The following is a 24374-nucleotide window of genomic DNA, read 5'->3' as shown; positions in this document are numbered from 1 at the left end:
TTGAAAAGTCGGCCCTTAGGAAACTTACTGCCTGGAATCAAGTCAATCGCACAATCACAGTCCCTGTGCGGTGGAAGGGAACTGGACTTGGGCTCCTCGAATACATCCTGAAAATCAGACAAAAACTCTGGAATTTCAGAAGAGGAAGAAGAGGAGATTGACATCAAAGGAACATCATTATGAACCCCCTGACAACCCCAACTAGTCACAGACATAGATTTCTAATCCAACACAGGATTATGTACCTGCAACCACGGGAAACCCAGCACGATAACATCATGCAAATTATGCAACACCAGAAATCGACAATCTTCCTGATGGGCTGGCGCCATGTGCATGGTCACCTGTGTCCAAAACTGGGGCTTATTTTTAGCCAAAGGTGTAGCATCAATCCCCCTTGAAGGAATAGGGTTCTGCAAAGGCTGCAAGGGAAAACCACAACTCCTGGCAAACTCAAAATCCATTAAGTTCAAGGCGGCGCCTGAATCCACAAACGCCATGACAGAAAATGATGACAATGAGCAGATCAAAGACACCGATAACAGAAATTTAGGTTGTATAGTACTGATAGTAAATGAACTAGCGATCCTTTTTGTCCGCTTAGGGCAGACTGAAATGACATGAGAAGCGTCGCCACAATAATAACACAACCTATTCTGACGTCTGAATCCTTGTCGTTCCGTTCTAGACAAAATCCTATCACACTGCATTGGCTCAGGACTTTGCTCTAAGGACGACGCCACAGCGCGTACAGTTTGACGCTTCCGCAAACGCCGATCAATCTGAATGGCCAGAGACATAGAATCACTCAGACCGGAAGGCGTGGGAAACCCCACCATAACATCTTTAACGAATTCAGAAAGACCCTTTCTGAAAATTGCCGCCAAAGCATCATCATTCCATTTAGTCAACACAGACCATTTTCTAAATTTCTGACAATACAATTCTGCCGCCTCTTGACCCTGAGACAGGGCCAACAAGGTTTTCTCCGCTTGATCCACAGAATTCGGTTCATCATATAATAATCCTAAAGCCTGAAAAAAGGAATCTACATTAAGCAAGGCCGGATTCCCAGATTCCAGGGAAAATGCCCAATCCTGTGGATCGCCACGCAGCAGGGAGATGACAATTTTAACCTGCTGAATGGAATCACCGGAGGATCGCGGTCTCAGAGCAAAAAACAGTTTACAATTGTTTTTAAAACCCCAAAACTTGGACCTATCACCAAAAAACAAATCAGGAGGAGGAATCTTTGGCTCTAAAGCAGGAGTCTGAACAATATAATCAGAAATATCCTGTACCCTAGCAGCAAGCTGGTCTACACAAGAAGCTAATTCCTGAACATCCATGCTGGCACAAGACTCCTCAGCAACCCATAAATAAAGAGGGAAGAGAAGACAAAACAGACTGCAGAAAAAAAATGTCTCAACACCTTTCTTCCCTTCTTCTGAGATGCATTTAACTCATTATTGGCCAGTTGTACTGTTATGATCCGGTGACCTTGGAGCCGCATGAAAACTTTCTCTGGAGTCGGTGGAACCTGTACTGACCGCAAATCCTGAACTAACACCACAACTAGAAGTAGCCGTGGGGTGTGCCTAACAAACCCTAGACACCTCGACACAGCCGGAGGACTAAATACCCCTATAGATGGAAATAGGAATGCTATTTTGCCTCAGAGCAGACCCCCAAAGGATAGGCAGCCCCCCACGAATAATGACTGTGAGTAGGAGAAGAATAGACACACGCAGGTAGAAAACAGGATTTAGCAAAAGAGGCCACTCTAGCTAAATAGGAAAGGATAGGACAGATTACTAGGCGGTCAGTATTAAAACCCTTCCAAAAATATCCACAACAGATAATACAAAAAGTTCCACAATCTAACTAAAGACATGGAATGTATATCTGCCTCTCCAGGGAATCCAGCAAGACTGAGAAAATACTGACACAATCTAAGCTGGACAAGAAAACACAAAGAATAGCACTGAATTGTGAAGCACACAGCATGTGTGCCACAGGAAAAAAAAACCAGACACTTATCTTTGCTGATTTGGCAGAAAGACAGGAGGAACCAGGGAGAGGTCCAACACCTCCCAACAACAATTGACAACTGGCAAGGACTAATGAATCCTGCACACCTAAATACCCCAGTCAGAACTGCAATCAGCAGACACACCTGACCAGGACTGCAACCCAGGGACAACTGCATTACCACCTACTACCACCGGAGGGAACCCAAAAGCAGAATTCACAACACCCACAGCTCCAAACTGTCACCTCCAGTAGCTTATATTACAAATGCTGCCTATGAAAAGTTGGTAGCTCTTGGATCGAGCTGGCAGTCTGCCATGAAGCTTGCTACCGACCTTCATATTTCTCCCACAGAGCATGTTTTCACATTTCCCCCACAAAAGCTGATAACAAAGTTCACAAACAGAGCATGTTTTCACATTTCCCCCACAGAAACTGATAACAAATTTCACCCACAGAGCATGATTTCACATTTTCTCGACAGAAACTGATAACAAATTTTTATGCCCCGCCCGGTATTTGATGGTAAACTTGTAGTTGGACAGCCGAGCCATCCATCGCTGCTCCAACGCACCTAGCTTCGCCATTTCAAGGTGAGTCAGTGGATTATTATCTGTACAATTGGTAACTTTGCTGAAGCCAGGTATTGCTTGAAGTGCTCTGTTACCGCCCAGACTATGGCGAGAAACTCCAGTTTAGAGGAACTATAGTTGTCGGGTTCCTTTCCATGGTACGAAGCTTCCTTCTGGCGTAGGAAATCACTCTCTCTGCCTTGCTGTACCTGGGACAGCACTGCTCCCAATCCCACATTGCTGGCGTCCGTATATAGCCATAGTCGGGGTAGGCCAGGACTTCGTCTCCCGTAAGAGCCATCTTCAACCGAGTGAAGGATTCTTCTGCTCTTTTACTCCACTCGAACGGAGGACTCGGGTTCTTGGCCTTCTTGGACTGGCCTATTAAGAGATCCTGCATGGGTGCCACTATCCTGGTGAAGCCCTTTATGAATCTCCTGTAGTAACCTACCAGCCTGAGGAATTGCTGCACTTCCTTGAATGTGGAGGGTCTTGGCCAGTCCTTGATCACAGTGACTTTTTCAGGATCTGGTGCCACACCTCTGGCACTTACCACATGACCCAGGTACTGCACCTTCGACTTCAACAGGTGGCACTTGGACGGCTTTACTTTCAGGCCAAAAACGGATAAGGCCTCAAACACCTCGGCCAGGTGCTCCAGGTGGTCTTCGTACATATTTGAGTAGACGATGACATCGTCCAGATACAACAAAACGGTTTCAAATTTTTTATGTCCTCGGTAGCATTCCATTAACCTGTGGAATGTTCCCGATGCATTGCAGAGCCCGAATGGCATGCAGCTGAACTCACAGAGGCCCATTGGTGTCATAAATGCTGTCTTCTCTTCATCTGCTTCTGCCACAGGAACCTGCCAATACCCACTGGTGAGATCTAAAGTGGAGAAATAGTTAGCGGATCTCAGTGCAGCTAATGATTCCTCAATTCGTGGTAACGGATAGGCATCTTTTTGTGTAATGTGGTTAATCTGCCTGTAGTCAACACACATCCTCATTGTACCATCTTTTGTTCTAACGATAACTAGCGGAGCTGCCCAGGGGCTACAACTATCTCTGATTACCCCAGCCTGCTTCATCTCCCGTAACATACCCTTGGCACATTGATAGTGAGCTGGGGGTACAGGCCGGTATGTCTCTTTAATGGGTGGATGATCTCCAGTGGGGATATTGTGTTGGACCCCTTTTACCTGCCCAAAGTCTACCCCATGCTTTTGGTGCGAAGGGGTGGAGTCAGTACCTATGTGTAGCCTCTGACACCAATCCTCCAGCTGCCCCTCAGAGCCATTGTCCTCCGCCTGGTCGGACGGAAGCAAGGATTCCACGCCCTTTATTGCATTATTACTGACAGTGAACAGCTTAGCAAGGGTGGCATACTGGGGTAAATGGACCTCTTTCTCCCCACAATTCAGGATGCATATTGGGGACACCGACTACCCCTCTGACAGTCAGGATGGTGGGTCTACTATCAGATTACAACGGTTCTACAAGAGCCTGGTAATCTTGACATCTGAGGCCTATTGCTGCCCAACACCAAATCAACATTTCACTCCTAGGGGGTATTGCAATGGGGAATGGATCACTCACTCTGACACTGCCGACTTCTCCACCAGACAGCTCTACCTGTTGTCTATGCATCAGGGCTCTGATTTCCTTTAGTAGGACACGCTACTGACTGGAACTGGTGGTCTCGGCTACCTGTTGCAACAAAACAATAATCTCTCCAAAACAATTCTCTATTACATTGGTGCCTAGAGGAATCATAGGTTGGCATTCTTGTCTGTCAATATCAGCTATAATGAAACCTTGCTGGTCACCTCCTTATACCCCACCTGAGGCAAGGGTTGACCATTGCTGGCAAAGATGTTAAAGTGTTCATCTGGGCTATGAGTAATGTCTGAATCAGCCCAATACCGTTTAAAAAGGATATATGGCATCGTTCTCACCTGGGAGCCAGTGTCCAATAAAGCATTCATCGTGATGCCATCAAGCATGACCGGCCGTCCTCCCACGTACTTGTCTTGCCAGCTTTGTGGGCTCGGTCATCTTACTCCTGAGGATTGGCCCTCTGCCCCAGGAGTTGCTTGCTTAAATTACAGAATCTTGCAATGTGCCCTGCCTTGTTGCAGAGGCGACAGATGGATTGTCTGTCCTGGTCGTAGCAATCGTTGTCTCTCCCTCTGGTCAGTGGGATTCTCCTCTGCCGTCGCCACGGGACATCATCTGGACTGGAGGCCAGCTGGATCTTCTCCTTTGGGGACACTTTCATGGACTGCAGTTTTGGTTAGTGCAGCCACACTTTTGGTCAGCTCCTGGACCTGGAGACGTAAGCCTGCAGAGGAGTAATTATCTAGGGTCTGCGCATCTGCCTTCACTGGTGCCCTGGAAAAGGATGCCTCCTCCTGGTGGTATGAGATGGCTTGGTGCTGGAGGGGTGCAGTGCCACTTGGGGTTGGTTCTCGCAGCACCCGGATGGCCCGGTATTTAAATTGTGTGAAGTCGAGGTCAGGGTTTTGCAGGTCCAAAATGCGCAGCTGTGTCCAGTGAGCGGTAGACAGTAGCCCCTCAGTAAACTGCTCAGTTAGCTATCTGTCTTCATCTCGAGCACTGTCGGGATCTACCTGTTTAATAGCCTGCAGCACCTCTTGCAGGTTTAGGGCATAGTCCCGTGCACTGTCCTACGCCCTTTGTATGCACCCGTAGAATTTCATTTTAATCTCAAGTGTGTCAAAAGTATCCTTTAGCCGGGCCAGGATTTGCCTAGCAGTTCTTTTGTCGGTGTCCGGCCAGGACTTCACCTCCCCCTGGGCCGCAACGGTTAGCTGGCCAATAAGGATGCTGACTTTTTGGCTCTCTGACAGGGGACACTTCGAATAAACTATGCAGTCTCTCCTTAAAGTCACTCAGAGTGTACAACTCACCTGAGTACTGAGGTAGCCAGGCCGCCCCTGGGATATATGGCATGGATAAAGGCATTAGAGTGGCTGCAGCCGTGCCTGCCGTTGGATCCTCTCCTAGATGGGGCATCTCCTTCCCTCCTAGTGAACCTCAGCCAGGCTCTGGGTATCGTTACCGTAGTAAGCGGCTGCTCTGCAGGCAGGATGTATTGAGCTCCCAGGGGTTTCCAAGTCGGGGCCTCCAGTTTCCTGCATGCCATGTGGTGCAGTAATCACAGCTATTATACAGTTCAATAAAGTCTATGGCACACACTACCCGGTAATACTGGGCTACGCCATCCTGTTCCTGACGCCAAAATGACACGCCCACCAGTGCCGTGGGGTGCTCGGAACCGGGTTGGACAGTTCTTTGGGGAAGTCACGGCGCTGTGACTCGACTCCATGGCCCTGGCTGTGCCGTAAAATAGGGAATATGTATATGGGATTTAACATCAGGGCTACTAGTCCCGTTCTTGTCAGGCTTCGTGTACCTTGTGATGCAGGACTTGGTGCAAGAGATCACTGAATGACACATGGGCTGTAGTTTTATTTTCCTTTACTCGACGGTTGATAGTACAGACCAAGGTACTGGTAACAGATCATAATGGAGAGCTGGGCAGCAATTTTTGGATACACATGGCCAGGTAGGTACAGAGGCCTTCCTTCTGTGCTGTCCTCCCTTTTTCCTTGCTGCCTAACAGCTCACCCTTCTGCTGCTAACTGTCTCTGTTTTTAAAAACTAACCATTGTCTGCATGGAAAGCTGCTTGAGCCTATCACAGGTGCCGCTCCTTTGTGTCAGCTCCAGACTCTGGTATGCTACTGTGCCTCCGGATATTAGATCGGGCCAGGAGACCTGCAGTCCCCTGCTTTCCGGATTAAACTGCCGAGACTTCAATACCCACGCAACCACGGACTCCGGTATCCGGTTCCTAGCGCTCAGCTCTGGGGCGTTTTTAATCACAGCTCCACTCCCCAGGTTCTGCTCTACTTCTCTCCTACTGACACCTGGTAAGGGGACCCCTCCTTGCTTCCAGGCATGACATTACTCCATGGGAGTGAGGCATTGCCACTGTGACAACCGGATTCCTGGGGTGACACATATCCATATCACCCTTTAGAGGGAATCATTAGTTCAAATAGTAACGAAGCTCAAAATGAAAAGCCACCGCACCGCCAGCTGCCGTCTCTACGTCCCTGCTATTAGCTGCTGTGAACAACGTTAATATCCCATGTCTCCTACATATTACCTGGGTCTGCATCCGCCACACCAGTACAGTGTTCAGTGACACGCTGCACCTCCAAACCCCGATGCGTGTTTCGTGAGTGCTTCTTCCAGGGAGAATGTCTATGGATTGGCGTCATAAGAATTATACCGTCAAATGGCCAATAGATTTTTCATGGAAGGAGTTAACTCCTGTGCGTCATGTGGAAACTACGCATGCGGCTGTTTCTTAGCGGTGGCTATGAAAACCAGCGCCAAAGGACCACAAAAAAGAAAAACATGCAAGAGGAGATTCTTTATGTGAACACTACACATGATGCAGTATCGTATCTTGCAAATCGCAAAAAACATAGAATGGAAACGTATCCAATATCACACCCAATTAAAATAGAAAATAATAGAATAATAATAAATAATTAAATGCAAATCAATTTTTTTTGTTACCAAGGAACCAAATGCATTAGAATATTTTTGCGCCCTTCATGGCTACACATGGCTCAACAATATAAATCTATGCTAAAAAAAAGACAATATTTATATGTACTAAACATATGTCAAAATTGAAAGTGACAAATTAGACAGCAACTACAAATACCCATGAAAACAGATATTCAATAAATGCATCAGTGAAGTGAAACATAAATACTTAAAGTGAAAAATAGTGCTTATAAGAGAAATTAAATACATATGGAGCGCCCCCAAGGGCAGCGGGGTACTCGGTACCGGGTCCTTCGGTTCACAGGGGGGATGTCACGGTGGCTGACCCGGTCCGTGGCCCTAGGGACGTCCGTATTAAAGGAAAAGTAAAGGGGAAATGTTCGTGACGCCACCTGTGGTATTCGGTCAGGGTGACCGACGCTGCTTTAAGGGGTCTGCTGGGGTGATGTTATGGCAGCTAGATGGTATACCTTCCCACAGGTGAAGTGTATCCCCAGGGCTTCCCAGTAGGCACCTTGTGGGTGCCAACTATGTGCAAGGGAAAGTTGGTGGACCATTTACTGTCCATGATCCAAATGTCTTTGAAGTCGAACGAAACTCTGTAAGCAGAGGATCCCTTTAAGTGAGGGACCCCTTTAAGAAATAACCCTGGTCGGGTTCAATAAACTTTAGTAGCAAAAAGGCAAACAGTTAACTATTTACAGTCAGTGTTCAAGTTTGTTCTGTTCCATTATAGCAGTAGGCAGGGCATCAGCCGGTAACGAACACTTCCTGGCCTGGGAAGGTTTGTATCCGAGTCCTCATCTGATGCTACATCAACGTCATTGGTTTGCCTCTCAGGTGTGGTCAAGTCATTAGCTGCCTCAGTGTGGATGTCAGTCATAGCATTTGCCACAGCGGCAGTTTCAGTGGTGGTGATTATGCACCCAGTAGTAGTAGAGTTGGTTTGGGGATTTGCTGTTTCAGAGGCTGGAGGGATAGCGCTGGTGATCTTACTTTTGGCACTAGGTGGCGATACTGCAGGTGCACATCGTTCAACGTTCTTGGCGTACCAACCTTTCTCGCTCCAGTGACGCTTGTAGGTCACGTGATCCCCTCGACGCAAGTCTCGGTCAGGATGTCTGTCCCGGAGATGGGATTCCACGTTACAGCTGGTGACATAGACTTCTGTCTGCAGTCCCGGCTCCTGAATGAAGCCCCAACCCCTTTTTGGGTGAAAGGCTACTACTATCTCCCGCATCACTGGACGCCGGTTACATCGTTTGGTTTTGTGGGTCTGCGCTTTACGTTGGGCTTCCTGTTCTTTTCTGTCTCTCCAGTGTAAGAGCAGGCATTGTATATACTCCTCCCTGGTGAGGACTGCAATATAGGACCCGTTCAACCCATCTCTCGGAGCGTCCCATCGGAAGATCACCCCCTCAGGGCTCACGTCCAGCGGTATGCCCTCGGTGGCTAGGCGTGGGAATGGTGTCTCGTCAGTGGAGTGGGGAGTCATGAGAGCTGGAGCGACGGCTGGTGTTCGGACGCAGTCTGGAGGAAGAACTGTCACTGAAGCGGGATTAGTAGCTGGGGGAAGAGCAGTCACTGGAGCAGGATCAGTCACCGGGGCAGGGGCGTTTTCTGTACCTGCGTCTGATGTGGTTCCACCAATGTCAGTTTGCACCGCTGATGAGGACGCTGGAGTCCGCTGCTGCACAGACTGCGACTCCTTCAGCGCGATCTTCCAGCACAGGGCCGACTTCCATTTCTTTATCACGGTCAGCTCTGTGTCCAGGAGCTGGTGGCTCAGCTCCTCCGCCTGCGGTTCCAGGATGTCAGGATCCTCCTGCAGCGATGAGTCCAGGTTCGCCTCCGGTTGCCTGGGATGGTCCTGGATTGCTACGTCGTCATTCAGGTACCAGCTGGTCGCCATCCCTGCTCCTGGATCTGCGGCCGCACATGCACGCTGCTCCTCCATCTTCTGGGGCGGGACTCCATCTCCTTCTTCCTGCCGTTGCACATCAGGGGGCCGACCTCTCTGGCTGATGGGCAAGTCCCCATCACGTAGCAGCAGTCGGAGGGGGCGTTCATCACTTTTGGCGCCGCTTTGGTAGTCTCCTCCCATGTTGGCACGCCCTTCTTCTCCAGCACTCCTCGTGGCACGGTAATGGCGGCGGTTTTGGCGGGAATTTTTTGGCGGCAAATGGCAACAACAGTCTTTTATCTTAAATCACAGTTCAAGCACAATTCTGGCACAGTCTCTAGGCACACACGACCTGATTTTCAGGCTTAAGTAGATCCTGTTCATGACGTCAAAACTGGAGCGCCCCTAAGGGCAGCGGGGTACTCGGTACCAGGTCCTTCGGTTCACAGGGGGGATGTCACGGTGGCTGACCCGGTCCATGGCCCTAGGGACGTCCGTATTAAAGGGAAAGTAAAGGGGAAATGTTAGTGACGCCACCTGTGGTATTCGGTCAGGGTGACCGATGCTGCTTTAACCCCTTCCCGACCTTTGAAGCATACGCTGCGTCATGAAAGTCTGTGCCTTCCCGACCTATGACGCAGCGTATGCGTCATGGAGGGATCGCGTCCCTGCAGATCGGGTGAAGGGGTTAACTCCCATTTTACCCGATCTGCAGAGACAGGGGGAGTGGTGCTTCAGCCCAGGGGGGGTGGCTTCACCCCCCCGTGGCTACGATCGCTCTGATTGGCTGTTGAAAGTGAAACTGCCAATCAGAGCGATTTGTAATATTTCACCTAAAAAACTGGTGAAATATTACAATCCAGTCATGGCCGATGCTGCAATAACATCGGCCATGGCTGGAAAACCTAATATGTCCCCCCCCCACACCCACCGATCGCCCCCCCAGTGCTCCGTTATGGGGTCCGGTCCCCTCCGTCCGCCTGCCGGCTCCCCCGTCCTCCTGCCCGCTCCCTCCTTGTTTGAATAAACCCCCCCTGTGGTCCGATCACCCCCCCTGTGCTCCAATCCACCCCCCCACCACCCCTTCATACTTACCGATCCTCCCGGTGTCCGTACGTCTCCTCGCTGGGCGCCGCCATCTTGGAAAATGGCGGGCGCATGCTCAGTGCGCCCGCCGAATCTGCCAGCCGGCAGATTCCTTACAGGTACATTTTGATCGCTGTGGTAGGTTCTAACACAGCGATCAAAATAAAAAAAATAATAAATACCCCCCCCCTTTATCACCCCCATAGGTAGGGAGAATAATAAAATAAAGAAAATATATATATATATTTTTTTTTTCGTTTTCCACTAGGGTTAGGGTTAGAACTAGGGTTAGGGTTAGAACTAGGGGTAGGGTTAGGGGTAGGGTTAGGGTTACGGGTAGGGGTAGGGTTAGGGTTATGGCATGTGCGGATTTGGCTGCGGATCCGCAGCGGATTGGCCGCGGATCCGCAGCGGATTGGCCACGGATCCGCAGCGGATTTGGCTGCGGATCCGCAGCGGATTGGCCGCTGCGAATTCGTTGCAGTTTTCCATCAGGTTTACAGTACCATGTACACCTATGGAAAACCAAATCCACTGTGCCCATGGTGCGGAAAATTCCGTGCAGAAACGCTGCGTTGTATTTTCTGCAGCATGTCAATTTTTTGTGCGGATTCCGCAGCGTTTTACACCTGTTCCTCAATAGGAATCCGCAGGTGAAATCCGCACAAAAAAACACTGGAAATCTGCTGTAAATCTGCAGGTAAAACGCAGTGCCTTTTACCTGCAGATTTTTAAAAAATCGTGCGGAAAAATCTCACACGAATCCGCAACGTGGGCACATAGCCTTAGGGTTAGGGTTGGAATTAGAGTTAGGGTACCGTCTCACAGTGGCACTTTGATCGCTACGACGGTACGATCCGTGACGTTCCAGCGATATCCATACGATATCGCTGTGTCTGACATGCAGCAGCGATCAGGGACCCTGCTGAGAATCGTACGTCGTAGCAGATCGTTTGGAACTTTCTTTCGTCGCTGGATCTCCTGCTGTCATCGCTGGATCGTTGTGACAGCGATCCAGCGATGCGTTCGCTTGTAACCAGGGTAAACATCGGGTTACTAAGCGCAGGGCCGCGCTTAGTAACCCGATGTTTACCGTGGTTACCAGCATAAAAGTGAAAAAAAACAAAACGTACATACTCACATTTCGGTGTCCTTCAGGTCCCTTGCCGTCTGCTTCCCGCTCTGACTGTCTGCCGGCCGGAAAGTGAGAGCACAGCACAGCAGTGACATCACCGCTGCGCTCTGCTCTCACTGTACGGCGGCACTCAGTCAGAGCGGGAAGCAGACGGCAAGGGACCTGAAGGACACCGAAATGTGAGTATGTACGGTTTTTTTTTTAATTACTTTTACGCTGGTAACCACGGTAAACATCGAGTTACTAAGCGCGGCCCTGCGCTTAGTAACCCGATGTTTACCCTGGTTACCCGGGACCTTGGCATCGTTGGTCGCTGGAGAGCGGTCTGTGTGACAGCTCCCCAGCGACCACACAACGACTTTCCAACGATCACGGCCAGGTCGTATCGCTGGTCGTGATCGTTGGTAAATCGTTATGTGAGACGGTACCCTTAGGGTTGGAATTAGGACTAGGGTTGGAAATAGGGTTAAGATTAGGCTTGTGGTTAGGGTTAAGGATAGGGTTAGGGTTGTGTTGGGGTTACAGTTGTGGGTAGGGTTGGGATTAGGGTTAGGATTAGGGTTAGGGTTGGATTTAGGGTTACGGGTGTGTTGGGGTTAGGGTTGTGGTTAGGGGTGTGTTGGGGTTAGGGTTGTGATTAGGGTTATGGCTACAGTTGGGATTAGGGTTAGGGGTGTGTTGGGGTTAGTGTTGAAGTTAGAATTGAGGGGTTTCCACTGTTTAGGCACATCAGGGGTCTCCAAACGCAACATGGCGCCACCATTGATTCCAGCCAATCTTGCGTTCAAAAAGTCAAATGGTGCGCCCTCCCTTCCAAGCCCCGACGTGCGCCCAAACAGTGGTTTACCCCCACATATGGGAAACCAGCGTACTCAGGACAAACTGGGCAACAACTATTGGGGTCCAATTTCTCCTGTTACCCTTGCAAAAATAAAAAATTACTTGCTAGAACATAATTTTTGAGGAAAGAACAATTATTTTTTATTTTCATGGCTCTACGTTGTAAACTTCTGTGAAGCACTTGGGGGTTGAACGTGCTCACCACACATCTAGATAAGTTCTTTGGGGGGTCTAGTTTCCAATATGGGGTCACTTAGGGGGGGTTTCTACTGTTTAGGCACATCAGGGGCTCTGCAAATGCAACGTGATGCCCGCAGACCATTCCATCAAAGTCTGCATTTCAAATGTCACTACTTCCCTTCCGAGCCCTGACGTGCGCCCAAACAGTGGTTTACCCCCACATATGAGGTATCAGCGTACTCACAGCAAACTGGGCAACAAATATTGGGGTCCAATTTCTCCTGTTACCCTTGTGAAAATAAACAATTGCTTGCTAAAACATCTTTTTTGAGGAAAGAAAAATGATTTTTTATTTTCACGGCTCTGCGTTGTAAACTTCTGTGAAGCACTTGGGGGTTGAACGTGCTCACCACACATCTAGATAAGTTCCTTGGGGGGTCTAGTTTCCAAAATGGGGTCACTTGTGGGGGGTTTCTACTGTTTAGGCACATCAGGGGCTCTGCAAACGTAACATGATTCCCGCAGACCATTCCATCAAAGTCTGCATTCCAAATCGTCACTACTTCCCTTCCGAGCCCCGGCATGTGCCCAAACAGTGGTTTACCCCCACATATGGGGTATCAGCGTACTCAGGAGAAACTGCACAACAATTTTTGGGGTCCAATTTCTCCTGTTACCCTTGGGAAAATAAAAAATTGTGGGTTAAAAAATCATTTTTGAGGAAAGAAAAATAATTTTTTATTTTCATGGCTCTGCGTTATAAACTTCTGTGAAGCACTTGGGGGTTCAAAGTGCTCACCACACATCTAGATTAGTTCCTTGGGAGGTCTAGTTTCCAAAATGGGGTCACTTGTGTGGGAGCTCCAATGTTTAGGCACACAGGGGCTCTCCAAACCCGACATGGTGTCCGCTAATGATTGAAGCTAATTTTCCATTCAAAAAGCCAAATGGCGTGCCTTCCCTTCCGAGCCCTGCCGTGCGCCCAAACAGTGGTTTACCCCCACATATGGGGTATCATCGTACTCAGGACAAACTGGACAACAACATTTGGGGTCCAATTTCTCCTATTATCCTTGGGAAAATAAAAAACTCCGGGCTAAAAATCATTTTTGAGGAAAGAAAAATAATTTTTTTATTTTCATGGCTCTGCGTTATAAACTTCTGTGAAGCACCTGGGGGTTTTAAGTGCTCACTATGCGTCTAGATTAGTTTCTTGGGGGGTCTAGTTTCCAAAATGGGGTCAATTGTAGGGGAGCTCCAATGTTTAGGCACACAGGGGCTCTCCAAACGCGACATGGTGTCCACTAACGATTGGAGCTAATTTTCCATTCAAAAAGTCAAATGGCGCGCCTTCCCTTCTGAGCCTTGCCGTGCACCCAAACAGTGGTTTACCCCCACATATGAGGTATCGGCGTACTCAGGAGAAATTGCCCAACAAATTTTAGGATCCATTTTATCCTGTTGCCCATGTGAAAATGAAAAAATTGAGGCTAAACGAAATTTTGTGTGAAAAAAAGTACTTTTTCATTTTTACGGCTCAATTTGTGAAGCACCTGAGGGTTTAAAGTGCTCACTATGCATCTAGATAAGTTCCTTGGGGGGTCTAGTTTCCAAAATGGGGTCACTTGTGGGGGAGCTCCAATGTTTAGGCACACAGGGCCTCTCCAAACCTGACATGGTGTCCGCTAACTATGGAGATAATTTTTCATTCAAAAAGTCAAATGGCGCTCCTTCCCTTCCGAGCCTTACCATGTGCCCAAACAGTAGTTTACCCCCACATATGAGGTATTGGCGTACTCAGGAGAAATTGCCCAACCAATTTTAGGATCCATTTTATCCTGTTGCCCATGTGAAAATGAAAAAATTAAGGCTAAAAGAAATTTTGTGTGAAAAAAAAGTACTTTTTCATTTTTACGGATTAATTTGTGAAGCACCTGGGGGTTTAAAGTGCTCACTATGCTTCTAGATAAGTTCCTTGGGGGGTCTACTTTCCAAAATGGGGTCACTTGTGGGGGAGCTCCAATGTTTAGGCACACGGGGGCTCTCCAAACGCGACATGGTGTCCGCTAAAGATTGGAGCCAATTTTTCATTCAAAAAGTCAAATGGCGCTCCTTCCCTTCCGAGCCCTGCCATGCGCCCAAACAGTGGTTTACCCCCACATATGAGGTATCAGCGTACTCAGGACAAATTGGACAACAACATTCGTGGTCCAGTTTCTCCTTTTACCCTTGGGAAAATAAAAAAATTGTTGCGAAAAGATCATTTTTGTGACTAAAAAGTTAAATGTTAATTTTTCCCCTCCATGTTGCTTCTGCTGCTGTGAAACACCTGAAGGGTTAATAAACTTCTTGAATGTGGTTTTGAGCACCTTGAGGGGTGCAGTTTTTAGAATGGTGTCACTTTTGGGTATTTTCAGCCATATAGAACCCTCAAACTGACTTCAAATGTGAGGTGGTCCCTAAAAAAAATGGTTTTGTAAATTTTGTTGTAAAAATGAGAAATCACTGGTCAAATTTTAACCCTTATAACTTCCTAGCAAAAAAAAAATTTGTTTCCAAAATTGTGCTGATGTAAAGTAGACATGTGGGAAATGTTATTTATTAACTATTTTGTGTCACATAACTCTCTGGTTTAACAGAATAAAAATTCAAAATGTGAAAATTGTAAAATTTTCAAATTTTTCGCCAAATTTCCGTTTTTTTCACAAATAAACTCAGAAATTATTGACCTAAATTTACCACTAACATGAAGCCCAATATGTCACGAAAAAACAATCTCTGAACCGCAAGGATCCGTTGAAGCGTTCCTGAGTTATTACCTCATAAAGGGACACTGGTCAGAATTGCAAAAAATGGCAAGGTCATTAAGGCCAAAATAGGCTGGGTCATGAAGGGGTTAAGGGGTCTGCTGGGGTGATGTTATGGCAGCTAGATGGTATACCTTCCCACAGGTGAAGTGTATCCCCAGGGCTTCCCAGTATGTAGATGGTGGATGGTGAGTGGCGCAGTGAAGAACGAGGACACAAGGTTGCAGTCTCTTTACCTTTACTGAGGGCTTCAGCATCCACAGTCCAGAGCACCGAATCACAGGGCAGACAGAGTCCGGCCGGTTTGGAGGCAAGTCCAGAGTCCCCTTGTCCAGGTGGAAATCAGTAACCTTCCTCTAGCGCCGTGGTGTTGTAGTCCCTTACTGCTAAGCTTCTCATAAGGTCCTCACAGATGTTGTAGATGTTATGTCTCTCTTACTCTGTCCCCCGGATAGGATAGGACAAACCCGTATGACCGGTGGCTTGAGGCTTTTTACAGGGACTCTATCATGCCCCAGCCTCTAAGGGGTGCCACCTTGCCTCCTGGGTATAGGGCGGACAGGTAACGTGAAATTAGCTGTCCTGCCGGTCTCTGGAGCAAGGCATAAAGGATCGTTGCTCCCTCGGTGTTCCGGTTACCAGGATCCTGCACCTCAGAAGGAGGCAGCCTGTGTAGGGCTGAACCCCTCCTGGAATCCACTCCTTTGCTACGACTTCTTTTCACCCTCTCTGCAATTCAGTTCTCCTTCAGTTTCTCTTTCTAGAAGCTGCCGCACTTAGGGCAGGCACAGCTCCGTGTCCCTCTGTCTCGCTCTGACAGGATCCCACACCTGTCGGGAACCAACTACCTGAGTGAAGCTAGCAACTGTCTAACTTCCTCCCCAGGCAACCAGTTTTACCTAAGTGTGAGGAATGCCCTAATAAATAGGAGCATAGCTCCCCTTGGTGGCCTGGAGTATGAAATGTGTTGCATGTTTGTGATACCTGGATGCAGTTGACCTTCTTTGCCTCCAAACGTAACATCACTCCCCCTAGAGGAAAATGATATTACTGCAACGACCAGGACCCTGGGGCGCTGCACATACATAGTAATATGTTTAATATGTTTAAAAGTGCATAAAAATTTTTGGTGCTAAGTGTAAGAACAGGAGTGTAAGGAGCAGGAACATAGCCAAAAACTAAGGGGTCATCACTTGCTCAATGAGACTTGTGATAGTGACATATATAATAAAATAAAATAATAACTGTGCAAATATAGATGAATATATAATAATTAGTGCCAACAAAGATAAAGAAAATATGATATACAAGTGACCCAGTGAAAGTTGATCAATTGTATTCATAATGCAGATGCCAGATCAGAGGCTGAAAGTGAGGAGCAACTGCCACCTCCCCTGCAGGACAGAGGTAGGCCAATCACTCCCATCACCCAGCATAAGATCCAACATCACACACATTCATTGATCCTTGATAGTACACATATGTGACACATACAACACTAGAGAACTAAATAGTAAGTAAAGCCAAAAGGTGAAGTAAAATCCTTTAACGTAAAAGGGACGGAAGTAACAAAAACAAATACAGCGAAAAACAGAAAAACGTATTTGCACCTGATAAAAAAGCTACTATTTACCATTCATAATTAAAAACAAGTGTGTGAGCACCTCTAATAGTGTTATGTACAATTATGTATGATGTCCATCCTGCTATTCATCATGAAGCTAAAGTTTAGAACACATAATAGTGCATTTAACGACATAAATACAAAAAACAACTGGTTCAAGTTATACAAATATAGATATTGTAACAGGAAGCATTACTACAATATTGGGCGTAAAATATAAATTTGAGCAAGAATTGCCCTATTTTTACTATTCAGGATATAGATCACAACTTGAATATCTAAAATCCCTAAATGGCTGCCTCGATGTTATTATATGTACGGTATATTAAATTCCATAGAAACGCTTCAAAACAATATTCTAGCATTCAAGATGTGCACTATAACTAGAATAACTACAAAATAAATATAGATGGATCCCAACATAAGATAAGAACCTTGGACACCTAAAAAATTATACAACCAGTACATCAAAAGGTCTCAAAGGGGTTTCACAAAATCACAGAATATCCTCTTGAGAACTACCGAATATGTCCAATACAATCTCCTTGATTTCTGTAAGGATTCCAGCCGTTATTAGTATAGGTGTAGTCCATATGGGTTCCACCTCAATACCTATTCAGCTGCATAAGTTCCAGTCATTTTAGTAAGCAGATGAAAGTTCCTTCCAATGGCCAATAATTGTGAGAATTTTAACGATACAAATTCCTATGAAGAACAAAAAATACAATTAAAATAGGAAAACATAAAAACAATATGAAGTTAAAAACAACAGTAGGAAGACACACCACAAACAAAACACATTAAAAACGGGATATTTTTCATGCCTAATTGAATAAATACATTAGAAAATGTATAGGTGTGGTGGGAAATAACTTTCTTTAGAGCTTGTAGTCTGGGCAGTTAAATTACAATTGTACGTACTTTGATAGGAGGATCACAGGATATCCTGCTACTGGGACCCTCAACAATCAGTTGTCTCCGTGGCAGAACATTGCAGAAAGTATTTCGTTCTTCTGCTCTTAGTAGATAGTCTCACAATTCACTAAAAAGGAAACCTGCAGTAAATTGGTGTGTGGTTTAGATATGATCTGGCTAAAGATGACATTTTGGACAGGGAACCACCTTCTATTAACTCACAATTCCATAATACTGTACTTGAAAATGGGTTTGCTAAACTGGAGAACCATTAGGATTTATAAGTTGTAAAAAAATCAAAAGGTTTAAATTTTATTCAGCTTTTATTTACTAGGAAGTATGTTAGACACTCTTTGGTGTAATGCTACAGAGAAAACATGTGTTATTTAACTGAAATACTCATAGTAGTAAGGGTATGTGCACACGTTCAGGATTTCTTGCAGAAATTTCCTGAAGAAAACCGGAAATTTTCTGCAAGAAATCCGCATTTTTTTTTTTGCGTTTTTTTTCCGTTTTTTTTGCGTTTTTTTAACATTCTGCAAGCGTAATTAGCTTGCAGAATGCTAAAGTTTTCCAAGCGATCTGTAGCATCGCTTGGAAAACTGACTGACAAGTTGGTCACACTTGTCAAACATACTGTTTGACAAGTGTGACCAACTTGTTACTATAGATGCTGCTTTTGCAGCATCTATAGTAAAAGATAGAACGTTTAAAAATAATAAAAAAAATGGTTATACTCACCCGCAGACATCAGATCTCCTCACCGGCGTCCATTCCTATAGCTGATGTGTGCGCGCAGGGCCTTCCATGACGTCACGGTCACGTGAGCGGTCTCGACCAATCACAGGACAGTGACGTCATTCGGCAAGGTCCTTCTCCGCACACCAGCTACAGGAACCAGCCAGCGTGCAGCACAGAGGCGGGAACACTGCGCTGGACATCGAGGGTGAGTATAGGACTGTTTTTTATTTTATTTCTTATTTTTTGACCACTTATATGGTGCCCAGTGCGTGGAGGAGAGTTTCCTCTCCTCCACCCTGGGTACCAACCGCACATAATCTGCTTACTTCCCGCATGGTGTGCACAGCCCCGTGCGGGAAGTAAGCAGATCAATGCACTCCTAGGTGTGCGGAATCCCCGCAATTCCGCATTTTTAATTAACATGTTGCTTTTTTTTCCGCTATGCGATTTTTTCGCGGAAAAAATCGCAACATTTGCACAAAAAATGCGGAATACCTTGTAAATAATAGGAGGCATATGTTAGCGTTTTTTTCACGTTTTTATCACGTTTTTATAGCGAAAAAACGCGAAAAAAACGCTAAAAATCCTGAACGTGTGCACATGGCCTAAGACTACAATGCTGACCATGATGCAGGCAGCTACACTTGCTTGAGAATGCCAAGTGAATTCTATTTATTTGCTCAAAGCAAGACTATCTGGTTCTTGGGCACTTAACTTAAAATCACATTTCAAGCTTCAGAAGTCTTTTCATTTGAATAAAAAAAAATTATGTTGCCAAAGTCTGCAGCCCCAGTATGTCACTCTATTCACAGTATGCAATTGTGCTCTAGTTTCAAAATATGCTTTTAGGGCAATCCTGGCATACGAATACTTGTTCGGGCACAGGAGCCTACTTTCTTCTCCTATGGCCAGCACCCTCTGCTGTAGTCCACATCACGTTTGTCAAGTAACCTGGCAAACTCCTTTGACATCATCACCTAAGGCCTTTAAGGTGCACTCAAATAGCTTTGTGCTGTCTGAATATTTACTATGCCTTCAATATGCATTCATTTGCCACAGGTACTTCTGGAGGTTCCCCCATTCTGTCCATTCCTCTAAGCTTGCTAATTAGTTCTTCTGCACAATCCTACTTGCATATCATCTTTCTGTATTTACGTCCTGGCTCAGACTTGCAGTTAACAAGTCATCTGCTGTAAGCATAACAAACTCTTTTCTGCTAATACTGGCGCTTTCACACTACCGCGCTTTACAATAGTATCTTCTTTGCAAGCAAGTATTCAGTGGCCTATTCGCTGCTGTTTGTGGTTTTCGTATTTGTTTCCTAATTTCCTAAGTCTCAGCCATTGACAATCTGTCTTCTAATAGAATATACTGTATTTGTCATTAACCATTTGTAGGCTGCAAGTCCTGGACTGTATATACTTCAACATTTCCTGTGTATATCCTCACTTCTGATTCTAAGTTTGCTAGCGCTTCTTGCTCCATTTGTCTGCATTCCATCCTGGTCCTTGCTGATCCACATAGCATCCAGCAAGTCCTGCCCACTGTGCCATTGCCATCAGTCCATTAGTATAATATATATTATAAATACATACAAAGTACACCCAATTTCATAAAAAATCCTGTTGACCTAAGCATGTCTTTAAGCATTAGTGCAAAATGAAGAGGGGTCTACTGAAAATATCTGATTTTATCTTCTAACTGGATCTTATTGTTCACTTTTTTTCTAATCTTATCATTGAAAATCCCACTTAAGTGCCATGATAACCCTCTACAGCTACCCTTGTGAGGAATGTCTTAAAGCTCATATTCTCACCAGTAAGTTCTTTATCTCATACAGTTGACTGATTTACTAGACATCAATTTTTAATTGTCTTGCACTAAAAAATCTTGGAAAGCAGATATGATTATGATGATAATAAAGATCCAAATCATATAATCTGACTAATTTTTCAGACAATTAATTTTTGCACTTTAAATACATGTCTTTCATGATTATTGACAACTAAAAGTCGAAGTTCAGATTTAAAAAAGTATGTGTGAGCAGGGCTTATAAAGAAGACCAAGTGGCACCAATAATGCAAGGAGAACTGACTGACTTACTTCTCCCACATATATTTAAGAGGTACTTTAATTCTGTTTACATAACACACTTCTTGAATGTTAGCTGCTATTTCAGCTATGCATGACGGAGGTGCAATAAATATGTTACACATTTTGTAGTCATCGTTTCTGTAGCAGCTGCTCTGTAAGGTTTGGTTGTTGGTGGCATGTAGGCATGGAATGTTCTCTAATTGTGTATGACCATCTACATATGAAAAGTATTTGTATACAATCCTCAACATTGAAATTGCAAAACCAAGAAGAAAAAGTTGTGGAATTGCAGATACATATTGATAAATATGTTAATGATATGCAAAAGATAAACAAATGGAAACAACATTTTCAAAACATCTCAGTTTATACCGTATCGAGTATAAGGGCCAAATGGAAAAATAAACGCACTTTTACATGCCTTGGCTGTTTTCAGTGGGGTTATTAATGGTTGTCTGAGGGATTTTCTGCCACGTGGAATGCACTTTGGCACAATTCATCAAGATCCACTGCTGGCAGTTCCCTTTGCAATTGATGACCAATGGCGTGCCTGATGTGATAGATGGGAGTCTAGTCGGTAGATACTGCAGAGAATAACAGCATGCTCTCTGCTCACAGTTGAACAAGCAACAAATAGCTTTGCATTGTTGTGTTTAACAGCTCCTGGGATGCTTTGGACTAATTTCCATACCACTGGTTCCACCACCAAATCAATATAGTGCCGAGCTGTTAGTGTGCCTGGAATGAAGACTAGAGAGGTGTCACGTCCTCCGATACTTACCTCAGCCGGCACGCCCCTGACTGTCCCTCGCTATATTCCGCCCGGCTTCTCAGGCTCACGGCACTTCGGCGGTTCGCGCATGCGCAGTTGCGCTTCTTCTGCCACCAGGGTTTCTGGGAGGTCATGACCCGGTGGCTCCGCCCCAACATGGCGGCGCCCACCGGGTATTTCTGTTCGGAGTCTACTCAGGTAAGATGCCTGTGTATCGGCATCGTTGCGGCGCCTGCTTTGTCCTGGTGTCCCTCTTCATCCTCAGGTCCCATGTCTCTGCTGCTCATTTGCTAGTCCTGTGCCTTTTTCCCCTTCTTGCCAGCCTGATATATTTTCCTATTCCCTGGTTGTCCTTTTTCCCTCCACACCTATTGTTCTGTCCTCATCCTGTCCTATTGTCTGCTCTGTGTCTCAGTAGTCCTTTCGCGGATCCACTGTTGCTATTTGTTTTTCCCTTCCTTTTCAGCTCCCAGCTTCCAGCCACTCTCAGTTCCTGATTCTCCTTTCCCTTTTGGTTTCCCGTGTCCGATTATCTTCGTTTTATCCCAGTCGTCCCTTTGGCTCCGGTAGTTGTGGTTATATCCCCCTTGGGCCTGCTCCTAACACTCCCTGTATAGGGGTGGATCCATCTGGTCCGCTCGTCCTCGGGGGTTCTGGAACCGCGACCCAGAGGGTCCACTTTCAGGTTTCTTCCCTTAGTATCCAATCCGTGATAGTATACACAGGCGATGGATCCCGCTGGAGCCTTGGCCGCCCAGAAGGAACTTGTCTTTTTGTGGGAGAATCAGACCTGCATGATGTCTTTTATGAAGTCCATGGACTCTCGTCTCTCTGCTCTTCAGACCTCCGATCCTGGGAATGCTTCCCAGCTGGCCGGCCTGCAACAGGAACTGGCACAGCAGCGAGACACCCAAGCCCATATCCTTAGTTACATGGCATCTGTTGACACTCGGCTACTCTCCTTGCAGCCCGTCGCGTCAGCTCCTGTCCCAGTCTCGGCTCCTCACTCTCCTCCTGTCTGGCTAAACCACCGTGGTATAATGGAGACCCCAAATTATCTTGGGGTTTCTTAAATCAATGTCGCCTCCATTTTGAGCTTTTGCCACTGGAATACCCTACCGATCGGGCCAAAGTAGCCTTCATAATTTCCCACTTGGAGGGAGACACGTTGGCATGGGTAAACCCCCTTTGGGAGCGTGGCGACCCTGTGGCCTCGCAACTATCTTTTTTTGGAGACTTTTCGTCGAGTTTTCCATGAGCCAGGTCATCTGGCCTCTACACTGAGTCTTTATTTAATCTTCACAAAGGGTCCCTAACTGTAGGTCAGTACGCTATTCAGTTCCGTACCTTGTCTTCCGATTTGGGTTGGAATAATGAAGCTCTGGTGGGAGCTTTCTGGCGAGGTTTATCCGGGCATATAAAGGATGAATTAGCTGGTCGCGATACCCCAACCATTTTGGAGGATCTGATTGCTTTGGCCGCTCGTATTCACCTTTGCTTTCTGGAGTGAGCCCGTGAGAGAAGGTTTCCTCATCCTCCACCGTCTACTTGCAGACCACCCAGTCCATGTCTCAGGGTGACCACCTCTGTATCAGCGCCGGAGCCAATGCAAGTCAATTGGCTCAAAATGTCTGAACAACGTCGCCAGGACTGACACAACCAAGGTTTTTCTTTCTACTCTGGGAGTGCTTCCCATCTTCTTCGTGTCTGTCCGGAACGGCCGGAAAACTCCTCCACCTAGGTCAAGTAAGAGAGGCCTCCCTAGGTGCATGTGATACCTCTCTACCCCTCACTCTGTTTGTCTTGTTGCATGTTTCTGGTAAACGCTTTTCCTTACTACCCTATGTTGATTCGGGTGCCATGGGGAATTTTATTAGGTTAGAGGAGGTCATTAAATTTTCTGTCCCTGTTAGGACCTTAGAAAATCCCCTTTTCCTCACTTCTGTGGATGGCAAGCCCCTGCAAGAGACTATAACTCAGGTTATGCAGGTGGAAGAGCTTCAGGTAGGTGTCCTACATAAAGAAAAAATTGTGTTTTATTAATTATGTTTTAGCCAGTATTTCTCATTCAGTTCTTCTCGGTCTTCCTTGGTTGCGTATCCACGAGCCCACCTTGGATCGGCATAATGGTAATATTCTTCGTTGGGGGATTCCTGTCGGGCTCGGTGTCTGCTGCTGGTGCATCCTGTTGGTGTTCCTTCTTCCCCCTCTATTCCTTCTGGATTGCCCTCTGTTTACAGTTCCTTCTTGGATGTCTTCGACAAGGAGGCGGAGAATCTTCCCCCGCATCGACCCTACGACTGCCCTATTGCTCTTGTTTCTGGTACCGCTCCTCCTAGAGAAAGAATCTATCCTCTCTCTCCCGCAGAGACTCAAGCCATGTCGGAGTATGTTCAAGAGAATCTCACCAGAGGCTTCATTCAGAAATATTCTTCTCCTGCCGGAGCAGGCTTCTTTCTGGTTAAGAAAAAGGATGGCTCTCTTCGCCCATGCATTGATTATAGAGGCTTAAACAACATTACGGTGAAAAACATACCCGTTGTCACAATTGAACTGGCGAGTAAACTGGGACCAGGGGCACCTTTCCTGGCCCTAGCTCTAGGGGGCGCCCTAACTCGCCCTGTTCCCCGGGATACCTCAGATGGCGAGGATGCCGGGGCCTCCGCCCTTGCCCTGTCTCCAGACTGCCACCCTGCATCTGTCCCCCTCCCCACCCGGGGAAGAGAGGCGCTACCGTGTACAAAAGTACACCAACCCGACAAACGGGAACGAAGACAAGGGTAAAAAGAAAACTCCACTCACACAAAATATGCTCTCACAAATAACAGAGGTAACCATCAGGGTGTGAAGAACGGGGAGAGTAAATAAGGCAGGTAAAGGTACCTTTACACTAAGCGACGCTGCAGCGATACAGACAACGATGCCGATCGCTGCAGCGTCGCTGTTTAGTCGCTGTGTGGTCGCTGGAGAGCTGTCACACAGACGGCTCTCCAGCGACCAACGATGCCGAAGTCCCCTGGTAACCAGGGTAAACATCAGGTTACTAAGCGCAGGGCCGCGCT

At 46.5% G+C, this 24374-nt stretch overlaps 1 protein-coding gene and 1 long non-coding RNA gene across 2 annotated transcripts in view; both read right to left on the bottom strand.

Moving 5' to 3' along the window:
* Nucleotides 1-727: 727 nt before the first annotated feature.
* LOC143783238 (uncharacterized) lies at nt 728-3354 on the bottom strand. The gene is made up of 2 exons (XM_077271656.1): nt 2813-3354; nt 728-782 (listed from the first exon to the last, which is right to left on the bottom strand). Exons 1-2 carry the CDS (start codon nt 3352-3354, stop codon nt 728-730), a joined length of 597 nt encoding a protein of 198 aa, XP_077127771.1.
* Nucleotides 3355-15312: 11958 nt separating this feature from the next.
* The window catches only part of LOC143782106 (uncharacterized), a 63487-nt gene continuing 54425 nt past the window's right edge, over nt 15313-24374 (bottom strand). Inside the window, exon 3 of the long non-coding RNA XR_013216870.1 lies at nt 15313-17495. This is a non-coding gene — a long non-coding RNA (uncharacterized LOC143782106). The remainder of the gene's footprint in view (nt 17496-24374) is intronic.

Source organism: Ranitomeya variabilis, chromosome 6 (assembly GCF_051348905.1).
Source record: "Ranitomeya variabilis isolate aRanVar5 chromosome 6, aRanVar5.hap1, whole genome shotgun sequence".
NCBI classification, from domain to species: domain Eukaryota; kingdom Metazoa; phylum Chordata; class Amphibia; order Anura; family Dendrobatidae; genus Ranitomeya; species Ranitomeya variabilis.
Note: the sequence above shows the minus strand (reverse complement) of the source record. Positions and strands in the feature narration are given on the sequence as shown.

Coding starts and splice junctions, on each gene's coding strand:
- LOC143783238 (XM_077271656.1), bottom strand. CDS start 3,354: ATGGAATGCTACCGAGGACATAAAAAATTTGAAACCGTTTTGTTGTAT. Junction 783..2,812: donor TGGGAGCAGTGCTGTCCCAG/GTACAGCAAGGC, acceptor CTGGCCATTCAG/ATTGATCGGCGTTTGCGGAA.